This window comes from Propithecus coquereli, unplaced genomic scaffold (genome assembly GCF_000956105.1).
Source record: "Propithecus coquereli isolate 6110/MARCELLA unplaced genomic scaffold, Pcoq_1.0 Scaffold66, whole genome shotgun sequence".
Taxonomy (NCBI): Eukaryota; Metazoa; Chordata; class Mammalia; order Primates; family Indriidae; genus Propithecus; species Propithecus coquereli.
Genome location: NW_012152618.1, coordinates 10,157,414 through 10,169,954, shown reverse-complemented (window position 1 = coordinate 10,169,954; position 12,541 = coordinate 10,157,414). Strand labels below are relative to the sequence as shown.

The following is a 12,541-nucleotide window of genomic DNA, read 5'->3' as shown; positions in this document are numbered from 1 at the left end:
CTCTAGCCTGAGCCCTGAAGTTTTGGCCATGTTGGTTGGACCATAAGCCTTGGCTGCACACCAAATGGCTCTGTGCTGCCGTACACCAGGGGATGATGCTGTGCCGCCCAACTCAGGACATGTATGGGGCTCCTCCTCACCATGGATGCAGTGATAGAACAAGGCCAACAGACTCCCAAGTTTCTTCTGCCTTGGATTAGTTGGTGCTGGGTCAACTTGCACCCCTTATCAGAAGCTATCATGAGCTTAAAGCCTCTCACTGCTGGGGGAGTGTGGATGGCAGAGGCTGGCTGGAAATTAGCTACTCTTTTACCCTAGGAACTGGTGAGGCTGAATTTCCACATGCAAATGCTGGTGCCGCAGCAGCTTGAAGTCCTGGCCCAACTTCTGCCACAATTGGGACTTGTGGCTCATGGTAAGAAGAGTACAAGCAGTGGACCTTGTCAGGGCTGTGGCTGGAGGCCTCACCACACATTTTGTAGCGTGTGGCTCCTCTCCTGCATGGATTTTGTGGCGGATAAGCCAGTTGGAGGTCAGAGAAAAGTGTCTTCAGAGGAACTTTTGTTTCTCACCTGTGTGAGTGCTATAGGCGTGACCAGGGAGCACCCCATGTCCAGCTCTTCTCACGATCAGTGCTGCACTTGTAAGGTGTTCTGCCAGCGTGGGCTCTCTGCTGCTGGACTGTGTGAGCCATTCTTGGCAAAGGTTTTAGAACAAATAGACATTGAGATGGGAGAGAGGCATGGAGCTGGAAGCTGTTCCTTTGGAGGACAAAAAGGTACCCCATTTCATTACTGGGATGACCTCTGTGATCCTATTTGTAAGCCTTTATTGAGATTTTCTTCAGCCTTTTACCACCTGGCATTCCACAGATTCTTGTTCTCATCTCTTGAGAATAGAAGATGCCATTTTTCCTCCCACCCAGTATCTTCCCTTAGTTTGTCTGGATGGACAAGAAAACACACAATCCATGGCTGCCGCATCACTCACGGGAGAATTTGGCTCATTAACTGTCAAGAACGCTGCCAAACTTGTTTCAGCATGAAGGGTAGAAAAAGGAGGAGAATTGGATGATATTAAGTTGTCTTTCCAGGGTCACTTTCTCAATTCAAAGCTGCACCTGGGGCAGTGTTTCTCAGGTTCCCTTCCTCTACAAGCCTCCATTCAAGTCAGACAGGACTGAAGAGTTCTTAGGTGCCTTAGAGGCTAGCTGGTTCTCTCTCTGTCCAGTTCCCCTCCTGAACTACTCTGAATCACCTGGAAGGAATCCAGCCTCCCTGTAAGAAAATCCAGGAACCACGGACTAGGGCTCCCAGGGGTTGAGTTAAATTCAGGCTTTGGGGAAGGTGGAGGGGAGAGGCAGGGTAACAGAAAAGAAAGAGGCCTCCTCTCCGCAGGCTCCCCAGACTGGCCCCTTCAGCACCTGGACCTGTGGGAAGAAGGAAAGTGCGAGGAAGGGGTGTAGGGGAGACCGGGGGAGGAGGGGTGTCGGTCCTCGGATCTCTTGGCTTTCATTCTTCAGAAAGATAAAACACAATGGAGGGTAGATGGGGGCGGAAAAAGTTTTAAAAGCACAGTCCGGGCTTGAGGGGAGACGCCAGGCACCTCCCTCCCACTCATTCCCGCAGGCGCTCTGGCTGACAGTGGAAGTGGAACCGGCCTGAGCGCCTCCAGCCAATCAGAAAGGTGCCTCGCGTTCCCTGGCGACCATTAACGCCTAACAGTCCGTGGAGTTGGAGGAGGCGGGGCGACGGGAGCACGAGCTCCATCGGCCAATCACTGAGCTCCCTGGGAAGTTGGGGCGGTGCCTTTGGAAACCGGAGGCGGGGCTGTCTCCTTGGCAACGATCCTAGCCCTCCCCGATGGGGGAGGGGTGGATTAGGGCAAGCAAAGAAGGGAGGGGGCCAGGAAGAGTGGGGGTGGGTGCGCCGGTGTAGGGGAGTGGAGTTCGAGGAGGGGGTCCCAGGCTCAAGAACCTTGATGAGGTCAAGGGGTAGTCCGTCCAGGTTCCCGAGGCGCGGTCGGAGCTGACCCGGAGGCGCGGGAGGGGAGAGGAGCTAGACACCGCCCCCGCTGGCGCCGGGAAGCGTCGCTCCTTCTCGCTGACCTTGGTCTCGCTTGTCGCCTCGCCCTTGGCCACACACACACTGACGGACGCAGGGCCCGGGAGACGGACAGACAGGCCCTGGACTGATGGAGACCTAGGACATAGGCACATAAACTACCCAGCCCCTCCCGCGGCTCTGGGGCACCCGGTCCTCTCCTACCCCAACGCTGGGGCCATCCAGCCCAGGGTTAATGCCAACGAGTTTCCACCTCCAGCGGCTCCTAGAGAGGCCGCGGCGCTAGCCAGCGGGGGGAACTGGCCGCGGACGGACACTTCCTGTGCGGGGGGAGGGGGATTGGACGCCGCATCCCAGCCTGGGGTTGGGGGTCCACACGGTGGGGTCTCGGGCAAGGAGCGGTGTCCAGGGACGGCAGGGAGAGTCGTGAAGCCCCTCATCTCCGAGGCCACGACGGGTGGGGGCCGGCGAGGGCCGCAGGGCAAACCAAGACCTTGGGAGGGGGGCGGGGCCGCGGGTAGGGGAGGGGCCCGGCGGGCCGGAGAGGCCCAGGGTCAAGACGTCCGGCCTCAGGGACCGGGGCTGGGCAGCTGAGTCCCCTTGGTCGCGCTGAGCGGGAGGGTGGCGAGGGCCCGGGTCTCAGGGCACTCAGGCCAGGTCGCAGAATCGTCTGCCATAGCCGCCGCCGTTGCACTGGGAACCGGCGGGGATGGAACGGGAGGCGTCGCCGTGGGTCCTGGAGCCCCAGGATGTGCAAAGTCCTGACGAAATGGGGAGCCCCGAAGAGTCCCTCAAAGGTGAGGAGGGACTGCCCCTCCGAGGAGTGTACCTGGGAGCGGGAGAAGGGACTTTGGTTCGTGGGAGGGAAAGGGCCCGGAGCTTGGACACCTGGGACTTGGAGGAGGTGGAAGCCAGGGACTGGGTGTTCTGGGTTGGCCGAGGTGGGCGTGGGAATTTCAGCACCTGCCCAAGGGCCAGCGACCCTGCTTGAAGAGGGGGTAGGTTTGTGGCAGCCAGTGGACCAAATGACCTTCCAGGCCCCCATAATCTGGGTTTCTGTAATTCTCTGATCCTGCAGGCAATATGAGTGAAAATGAGGAAGAGGAAATTTCCCAGCAAGAAGGCACTGGGGACTATGAAGTTGAAGAGATACCATTTGGGCTTGAACCCCAAAGTCCTGGGTTTGAGCCACAAAGCCCAGGGTTTGAACCCCAAAGCCCCAGGTTTGAGCCTGAAAGTCCGGGGTTTGAGTCCCGAAGCCCTGGGCTTGTGCCCCCAAGCCCTGAGTTTGCACCCAGAAGCCCTGAATCAGATTCTCAGAGCTCTGAGTTTGAATCCCAGAGCCCCAGGTATGAACCCCAAAGCCCTGGCTATGAACCCAAGAGCCCCGGATATGAACCTCGGAGCCCTGGGTATGAACCCAAGAGTCCCGGGTATGAACCCCGGAGCCCTGGATATGAATCTCAAAGCTCCAGGTATCAATCCCAGAGCCCAGGGTTTGAATGCCAGAACCCTGGATTTGAATCCCAGAATGCTGAGTTCAAAACCCAAAGCTCTGAATTTGAAGCTCAAAGTTCCAAATTCCAGGAAGGTGCAGAGATGCTTCTGAATCCTGAGGAAAAGAATCCCTTGAATATCCCCTTAGGAGTTCACCCCCTGGACTCCTTCACTCAGGGGTTTGGGGAGCAGCCCACAGAGGGCCTGCCCATAGGGCCACCTTTTGAGATGCCCACAGGGGCCCTGCTGGCTACACCGCAGTTTGAGATGCTTCAGAATCCCCTGAGTCTGACTGGAGCCCTTAGGGGTCCAGGCCGACGGGGTGGCCGGGCCAGGGGTGGGCAGGGCCCTCGGCCTAACATCTGTGGCATCTGTGGGAAGAGCTTCGGGCGAGGCTCCACCCTGATCCAGCACCAGCGCATCCACACGGGTGAGAAGCCCTATAAATGTGAGGTCTGTAGCAAGGCCTTCTCCCAGAGCTCTGACCTCATCAAACACCAGCGCACTCACACGGGTGAGCGGCCCTACAAGTGTCCCCGTTGCGGCAAGGCCTTTGCTGACAGCTCTTACCTGCTTCGCCACCAGCGCACTCACTCTGGCCAGAAGCCCTACAAGTGCCCACACTGTGGCAAGGCCTTCGGGGACAGCTCCTACCTCCTGCGGCACCAGCGCACCCATAGCCATGAGCGACCCTACAGCTGCACTGAGTGTGGCAAGTGCTACAGCCAGAACTCCTCCCTACGCAGCCATCAGAGGGTGCACACGGGGCAAAGGCCCTTCAGCTGTGGCATCTGCGGCAAGAGCTTCTCCCAGCGGTCAGCACTTATCCCTCACGCTCGCAGCCACGCCCGCGAGAAGCCCTTCAAGTGCCCTGAGTGTGGCAAGCGTTTTGGCCAGAGCTCTGTGCTGGCCATCCACGCGCGCACCCACCTGCCAGGCCGCACCTACAGCTGCCCCGACTGCGGCAAGACCTTCAATCGCTCCTCCACGCTGATTCAGCACCAGCGCTCCCACACGGGCGAGCGGCCCTACAGGTGTGCCGTGTGCGGCAAGGGCTTCTGCCGCTCTTCCACGCTGCTGCAGCATCACCGGGTCCACAGCGGTGAGCGGCCCTACAAGTGCGATGACTGTGGAAAGGCCTTCTCACAGAGCTCCGACCTCATCCGCCACCAGCGGACCCACGCGGCTGGCCGGCGCTGACCTGGGGCCACAGCAGGACTGGGAGGTGCGGGCAAAAGAGAAGGGGACAGGGAGCTAGGGAAAACTTTAGAGAGGATAGTGGAAGAGCTGGAGGAGAATGGAAGCATAGAGGATTCTGGGAAAAGAGGGCCAGGGTGGAGGAAGTGACATGCCCTGGAGACTTACGGGAAATGCGCTATGCAGTGGGGTTGGAGGGAAGCCAGACAGGCAGCAGAGGCTCTGGGAGAGATCCAGAGAGAGGTCAGTAGAGAGCTGGCCTCAAGCAGCATGCTCCTTGGTGGGTGCCTGACTTGGCGGAGTGCTAGAGTGGGTGGGGGGAGGGCGGGTGAGGGTTACTTAATTAGAGTGGGTAGCTTAGACCGGTAGCTGCTGAGACCCTCATTTGAGTCAGGAGCAGGCAAAGGGGTAGGTGGGGTGGGGAGTGGGGCCCCGGGGTGGGCCTGGGCCTCTGGGTGCACACCCCAGCCTCCTGTGTCTTCCTTAGGCTTTGGAGCCCCTGAGTTTGAATTCAATAAAAACCTTTATGTGGTAAAAGACTTGTCCTTAAAATGTGTGTGTGGACAGTGCTGGGCAGCAGGAGATGCTGGTCATAACCGTGATCAGCCAGTGACGCCTGGGGCCTTATCTGGGAAGTGCTTTGTTTTTGGTTAGAGACAGGGTCTGACTATGTTGTCCCATGCCACACATGGCTGTGCCCGGCTGGAAGTGTTTTATATTCAGTGTTTGTCACTGGAATCTTACAGATTGAGGCTCAGAAGGCATGATTTGCCCATATCTTCCCAAGTTCATGTCCCATGCTTTGAATCCTTCACAAACAGAGGGGGCCCAGCGTGGGAGGTGTGAGAAAGCTCTCAACTTTGTGGAGATCCCGCTTCCTAAACATAGAGGGTCTGTCCTCGGGCCAGAAAACAGATTGTGATTCTCATAACCAGGCATAGAGCCCATTTTCCATCTCTTCCTGGCTCTTAGCGCCCAGCTGCCCACCCCAGCCGGAACTCCACCTAAACCCCTGTGACAATCCTGACCTGCTCTCTGAGACCAGAGGCACAGCAGGCCCCTGCAGTTCCAGCCCCACCCATAGCAGGCTGCATATTTGACCAGCCCCTAGGACCCTCCCCCAGACTGGGCCTGACTGCCACAGCTGTTTCCTTTCTGGAGTCCCTTTGCCTGGTAGTGGGACCACCTTGCCCCACTGCACCTTAGTCTTGCTTTCCTTTCCCATCCAAGCCTCAGCCTTCTTACCGCTTTGGCCCCTCAGGAATGGATGGGGAGTTAGTGCCATCATTGCCCCTGGGGGATTGTGGAGCGTGGCCTGTTGTGACCTTAGGTGAGGAGGACAGGCCATCCCCTGGGGAATCTGCCAGGCACATTTTGAGATGAATGCCTACAAAGGCCCTGACAGTGCCCTGTGGAGGTTTATTCATTCTATTTCACAGATAGGGAAAATGGAGCTCACAGAGCTAAGCCACTCACTCGAAGTCACTCTGTGGCTAAGAGGCAGAGGTGACATTCAGATCATATCTGCCTGGCTCTACCTCCTCCCAGCAGCGTGGCCACACAGGCATATAAGAGAGTTTCTTGGGTTTCTGAATCCTGATGTCATCCCCTGCCCCACACCCATCCTCAGGGTCTTACAACTTGTAAAAAGCAAATAACCTCTCTGACCACATTTCGGTGCAAACTCTCATGATCTGCAAGCTCTGGAAGGGGCTTTACGGATCGTGTAGTTCAATACTATTTGGTTGATTTAGTGGTTTTCAAACTTTAAATTATTTTTAGAAGCAGAACATTATTATTTTTTTTTTTTTTGAGACAGAGTCTCACTGTGTTGCCTGGACTAGAGTGCCATGGCGTCATCCTAGCTCATAGCAACCTCAAACTCCTGGGCTCAAGTGATCCTTCTGCCTCAGCCTCCCGAGTAGCTGGGACTACAGGCATGTGCCACCATGCCCGGCTAGTTTTTTCTATATATTTTTAGTTGTCCAATTAATTTCTTTCTATTTTTAGTAGAGACGGGGTCTCGCTCTTGCTCAGGTTGGTTTCGAACTCCTGAGCTCAAACAATCCGCCCGCCTCGGCCTCCCAGAGAGCTAGGATTACAGGCGTGAGCCACTGCGCCCGGCCTCAGAACATTATTTTTCAAGTGAAATCTTACAGTGTTTTAAAGACCTTTGTAAACTTTATGCAGATTTTTCTACAGACACCACATATAATTTCAAATTATTACAATACCCCAACTCCTACATTTAATACAGTTTATATATATATATATAGCTATATGTATGTTGAATATGCATGCAGTTGACTACCTGACATGATGTAACATATGTAGACATTTACTTAAACATTTTAATTCTATTTAATTTTCGTATTTTGGAGCTGATTTTTTTTTTCAGCTCCCAAATATGTGTGTAGGCCTTTGGCAGCTGAGAGGCCATGGGCACAGTGCCGGTGGTGCTTCATTGACAAAGTGGCCTGTGTACACAGGACCTCAGCGTACTACGCCAGAGCAGAGGAGAATGCGGGCTCAGCTGCTCGGACCCACCCTTCTCTTCTGTGATGCTCCTGAGGCACCTCCAGCGCCCAGGTGGAGTAGATTAAATCCAGAAAGGGCATGTATCTCCCCCAAGGTCACACGAAAAGCTAGTGGAAGAGCCACCCCTCCAACAGTAGGTCTCCCGATGCGTGGTCCAACACGCTGCTGCACATCACACCATCCTGCACAAATGAGCCATGTCTATCCACTACCCTTACCCAGCATTTACGTGCTAGGAGCAGGGCTAAGCAGTTTACAAGTGTTATCTCATTTACCGCTCAATGCTCACAGCAGCTCTGACACACATACAGTTTTGTTTGTTTTGTTTTGGTTTTTGGAGACAGGGTCTCTCTGTGTTGCCCAGGTTGGACTCAAACTCCTGAGCTCAAGCGGTCCTCTCTGCCTCATCCTCCTGAGTAGCTGGGACTACAAGTGCACCAGTTTTTATTCCCATTTTACAGGTGAAGAAACGAGTCCCAGGGAGGTTAAGTAATTGGCTCATATCACATGGCTAGAAGCAGAGCCTGGATTCAAACCCAAGGCTGACTGAGTTTTGACTATTTTCCTAACAGTACTAAGATGTTATTTACTTTTTTCACTCTTTCTCTCACAAATACAGTGTTTTCTAGAGGCCACATGACATGTGATGACATATGTCATTACTCTGTGGGCTTGGGTGTTCTTTTTTATTTTTATTTTTATTTAGACACAGGGTCTTGCTCTATCACTCAGGCTGGAGTGCAGTGGCACAACCGTAGCTCCCTACAGCCTTGAACTCCTGGGCTCAAGCGATCCTCCTGCCTCAGCCACCACACCCAGCTAATTTTTTTTAAATTTAATTAAATTAATTAATTTATTTTTTGAGACAGAGTCTCACTCTGTTGCCCAGGCTAGAGTGCCATGGCATCAGCCTAGCTCACAGCAACCTCAAACTCCTGGGCTTGAGCAATCCTACTGCCTCAGTCTCCCGAGTAGCTGGGACTACAGGCATGTGCCACCATACCCGGCTAATTTTTTCTATATATTTTTAGTTGTCCAGATAATTTCTTTTTTTTTTTAGTAGAGATGGGGTCTCGCTCTTGCTCAGGCTGGTCTCGAACTCCTGAGCTCAAACAATCTGCCCGCCTCGGCCTCCCAGAATGCTAGGATTACAGGCGTGAGCTACCGCGCCCAGCCCCAGCTAATTTTTTAATTTATTTTTTTTGTAGAGATGGGGTCTCGCTATGTTGCCTGGGCTGGTCTCGAACTCCTGGCTTCAATCCATTCTCCAGCTTTGGCCTCCCAAAGTGCTGGGATAACAGGCATGGGCCACCATGACTGGCCTAAGGTAACGCAGATTTTAGTGGACAGAAAAGAGGTGGAACAGGGCTTGCTGGCAAAGGGAACAGCAAGTGCAAAGGCACAGAGGTGGGGAAAGACAAGCAAGTTATGTGAGGGCAGGTGCTGTTAGGCGAGTTGAGATTCTTGGACACGACGATGGCAGCTCCCATGCTGAAAGGAAACTCACTTTTTTGGTTTCAACTTTGATGAAAATATTCACAATTTTTTTTTTTTAGTGTCACGAAATATCACCTCCTCGGAGACAGTTCCCCAACCACCTATCTAAAACATCCCTCTCCATCACCCCTAACCGATTCTGCTTTGTTTCCTTCACAGCCCTTATCGCTACCTGAAATCACATTGCTCCTTGGTTACTGTTTCCCTACTGCAACGAACGCGTCCTGAGGGCAGGCACTGGTCTGTCTTGTCCATCTCTGTGTCTTCAGAGCCCAGAGCAGGACCTGACACAAGGCACTGAAGAAATATGAATGAATGAATGAATGAATAGAAGCTGACAGGTTCACGAAACCTACCAGTGATTTCACGTCCTTTTAGTAGTTCTGTGATATTCCTGACAGTTAAGCCTTTTTCCTCCTGTCTGGGAAGACGGGCCTCACTGCTTCTTCCCGATGTCTCACTTGTGCACCAGCCACACGGTTCCCTGGGTGCTGACCCTGGAGAAGGCCGGTGAGGCTGGAGAGGCTGGGCTTTGGGGCTTGCATGCTACACTTAGGAATGTTCCTGTCTCTCCTGGAGGCAGAAGGGGGCCATCAAGGATCACGGCTGGGGGCACCAGAATGTTGCTTCTCACCTCCGGCCTTCTCTCCTCTGCCATTGCTGGACTGGAAGGTGGCCTTAGAGTCACTCAATGTTCCCGGGGAGTCCTACTGACCACAAGAGGGCAGCAGTGACTGGGCCCCTCTGTCCTTCTAAAGGGGGGCTGAGGGCCTTCCCCCTTCAATCATTGTTTTAAAAACATGGTTCGGAGGGTCTGTACAACCAGGATAATGAATTGTGAAATGTCCCCTAACCTCTTCCATGTTCTGTGCCTCTCCTTGCTTCTCTTTTGAATGAACTCACGATGTCACACATGGGTCAGTATGTGAGGGCCGTCATCCCCGCAGAAAAGAAAAGGAAACAAAGGAAGAAGAGCTGACTGTTCTGGTGCCATTTACTGAAAAGGCTGAGAGGGAAACGCTCATAAAATTGAACCAGGCTGGAATGTTGCGCCAGCGCAAACGCATCACAAAACTGGACAGAGTTTCTCATTCATTGGTTAAATGTGTGCAGGTACCGTGCTTGGCGCTGGGGCTCCAGGGGAACAGACATGGTCCCCACTTTGAGTCACAGTCTCCAGTGGGGGCCCCTGCACAGGTGTGACAAGTCCTGTGGGAGGCTGTGGAGCCAGGGTGGGGTGGAGTCTGAGAGGACTGAGCCCTGAAGGATGGGGACGCCATGGGGCCATCTAAACCTTTTCTGTCTTCCACAGGCTCCATCATTAATTCAACGAGATTGTGTCAAGCACCGACTATGTGCCCTGCCCTTTGATATCACCAGGGATCCCACGGTGAACAAGGAGGTATGATCCCTACCCTCAAGGAGTTCGCTGTCAGATGGACAGATATCAAGTGCGTAAATCATTAAACAGAGCAAACGTGACCTGTGTCGTGAAGGACAGGTGCAGGCTGGTGTACGTGTGAACAGTGTGGGAGCCCGGCTGAGTCGGGGTCAGGGGCTGCCCTGAGGAAATGACACGTGAGCTGGGCTGAGTGAGGGTGAGCTAGGAGAGCCGGAGGAAGGTTCCAGAGAAAGGCTGGTGTCACTGGAGCTGAGAGAGGGAGGTGGGATGTCTCTAGAAGAGGCTGGGAAGGTCACGGGGCCTAGTTTTGCAGGGCCTTGGAAAGCCTATTAAGGAATTTGGTCTTTGGCCAGAGAGCAAGGCGTTGGTAGCAGTCGTGTAGTGACACCGATCACATTTGCTCTCTGGCAGCAGAATGGCATTCTGATTGCACCCCCGGCAGGAGAGAATGCAGGGACAGGTTCCGGGAGTCTGAGGCATCTGTGAACATTTAAGGGCAGGTGTGAGGGCTGGGAGTGTCACTAGGTCCAGAGATTATGGTTTCTCCAAAATTAGATCAGACGTTCTCTTCCAGGGGAGGGAACTAAGAGAGGCTGGTGGGACCGGGACCATTTGATAATTACACGGCCTCACCTCTGTAGCCTTCCTGGCCCATCCCTCAGCAGATTCCACTTGAGCCTGCAAAGGGGGCAGGCAGGAATGAGCTCCATGTTCAAGATAGGGAAATTGAGGCCTAGGGAGGGGCACGCAGTGACTTGCCCTCGGACACAGTGAAATGCAGGTTGAGGCAGACAGGCCCCAGGCGTCCTGAGTCCAGCCCTGGGCCTCAGTCCTTGCCATCCTTGCCACCTCCATCCTGGGCCTCCTCCCCATGCAGGGGCTCCAGGCAGCCCGGATCCACAGTCTCTTCCCTGGATGCCAGCTTCCCAGTATCTTCTCCAGGGATTCCATTTGGGACGCCTATGTCAGCTTCCATCTTTTCCTTCAGGTTCCGCTTGAAGAAGCCAACCTATATGAAAACAAAAATTACACAAGCAAAATGTCCATGGGACACTTTGGACTGGTCAGCCCCAGGAAAATGTGAGAACACTTTTTATGTTAATAAGCCAAAAGTGCCACGGTCACATGGTGTCTGCTCAGGCCATGGGGTAAGGGCATCTGTTGCGCTTGGTTCTTGGCAATATTTTCAAAAGCTTTAATAGTTCATTCTCTGGGCTCATCAAAATGTCATGTACCAATCTTTCAGGCAGATGATTAGACACTATTTAATAATACTAATAGTAAAAGCCAGTGCTTATATAGTGCATGTTATATGCTATACCCTCTCTGTTGGAAGCTCGAAACATACATATTCGGGCTGGGCATGGTGGCTCACACCTGTAATCCTAGCACTTTGGGAGGCCAAGGTGGGAGGATCACTTGAGATCAGGAGTTCGAGACCAGCCCGAGCAAGAGCGAGATGCCATCTCTATTAAAAATAGAAAAAATTAGCCAGGCGTGGTGGTGCACCTGTAGTCCCAGCTACTCAGGAGGCTGAGGCAGGAGAATCGCTTGAGCCCAGGAGTTTGAGGTTGCTGTGAGCTAGGCTGATGCCATGGCACTCTAGCCCGGGTGAGAGAGTGAGATATTGTCTAAAAAAATATATATATCTATGTATCTGTGTGTGTGTATATATATTCTTTTGCCCAGCAATTCCACTTCTAGGATAATTCCAAAGAATATGTGGACAAGTGTGCAGAGATTTGGGTAACAAGAGCCATTTTTTTGTCAAATTGTTTGACATGGATGTAAATTAGAAATGATCTAAATGTTCAGCAATAGGAAACTTGTTAAATAAAAGATGGGGCACCCAGACAGCAGAAAACTAGTGAAATTAAAAAGCAAGAGGTAGAGCTGATTGTGCGTACACAAAGGATATCAAGGTATAGTATTAATAGGCTGGGGACGGTAGCTCACGCCTGTAATCCCAGCATATTGGGAGGCCGAGGCAGGACAATCACGTGAGCCCAGGTGTTCAAGACCAGCCTGAGCAACAGTGAGACGCCCCTCTCTACAAAAAATAGAAAAATTAGCCAGGCATGGTGGCATGTGCCTGTAGTCCCAGTGACTCCTGAGGCTGAGGTGAGAGGTTGGCTCGAGCCCAGGGTGTGAAGCTGCTATGATGACCCCACTGCACTCTGGCAAGAGAGTGAGACCCTGTCTCAAAAAAAAAAAAAAAAAAAAAAGATAAAAGAAAATTGTATAGCATCAAGTGGAAAATACAAGTGCCTGAGCAGTACATAGATAGTATTATCCCATTTATGTTTTCTACATAGACACACATAAACTGACTTTCTCTTTTTCTCTC

At 53.0% G+C, this 12,541-nt stretch overlaps 2 protein-coding genes across 3 annotated transcripts in view; one reads left to right on the top strand and one right to left on the bottom strand.

Moving 5' to 3' along the window:
• Window positions 1-2,590: 2,590 nt before the first annotated feature.
• On the top strand, window positions 2,591-5,254 carry ZNF768 (zinc finger protein 768). Its single transcript, XM_012660328.1, has 2 exons — window positions 2,591-2,860; window positions 3,142-5,254. Exons 1-2 carry the CDS (start codon window positions 2,773-2,775, stop codon window positions 4,758-4,760), a joined length of 1,707 nt encoding a protein of 568 aa, XP_012515782.1. The 5' UTR covers window positions 2,591-2,772; the 3' UTR covers window positions 4,761-5,254.
• A 4,514-nt stretch (window positions 5,255-9,768) lies between these two features.
• The window catches only part of ITGAL (integrin, alpha L (antigen CD11A (p180), lymphocyte function-associated antigen 1; alpha polypeptide)), a 37,140-nt gene continuing 34,367 nt past the window's right edge, over window positions 9,769-12,541 (bottom strand). For both annotated transcript variants that reach the window (XM_012660325.1, XM_012660327.1), the window contains one exon: window positions 9,769-11,203. In XM_012660325.1, coding sequence (XP_012515779.1) covers window positions 11,021-11,203 — 183 coding nt within the window. In that variant the 3' untranslated portion in view covers window positions 9,769-11,020. The remainder of the gene's footprint in view (window positions 11,204-12,541) is intronic.

What these genes read in the sequence shown, in the direction of transcription:
- ZNF768 (XM_012660328.1), top strand. Translation starts at nt 2,773, where the DNA reads ATGGAACGGGAGGCGTCGCCGTGGGTCCTGGAGCCCCAGGATGTGCAA. An exon ending in CCCCGAAGAGTCCCTCAAAG is followed by an intron (nt 2,861 to 3,141) that starts GTGAGGAGGGAC and finishes CTGATCCTGCAG; the next exon opens with GCAATATGAGTGAAAATGAG.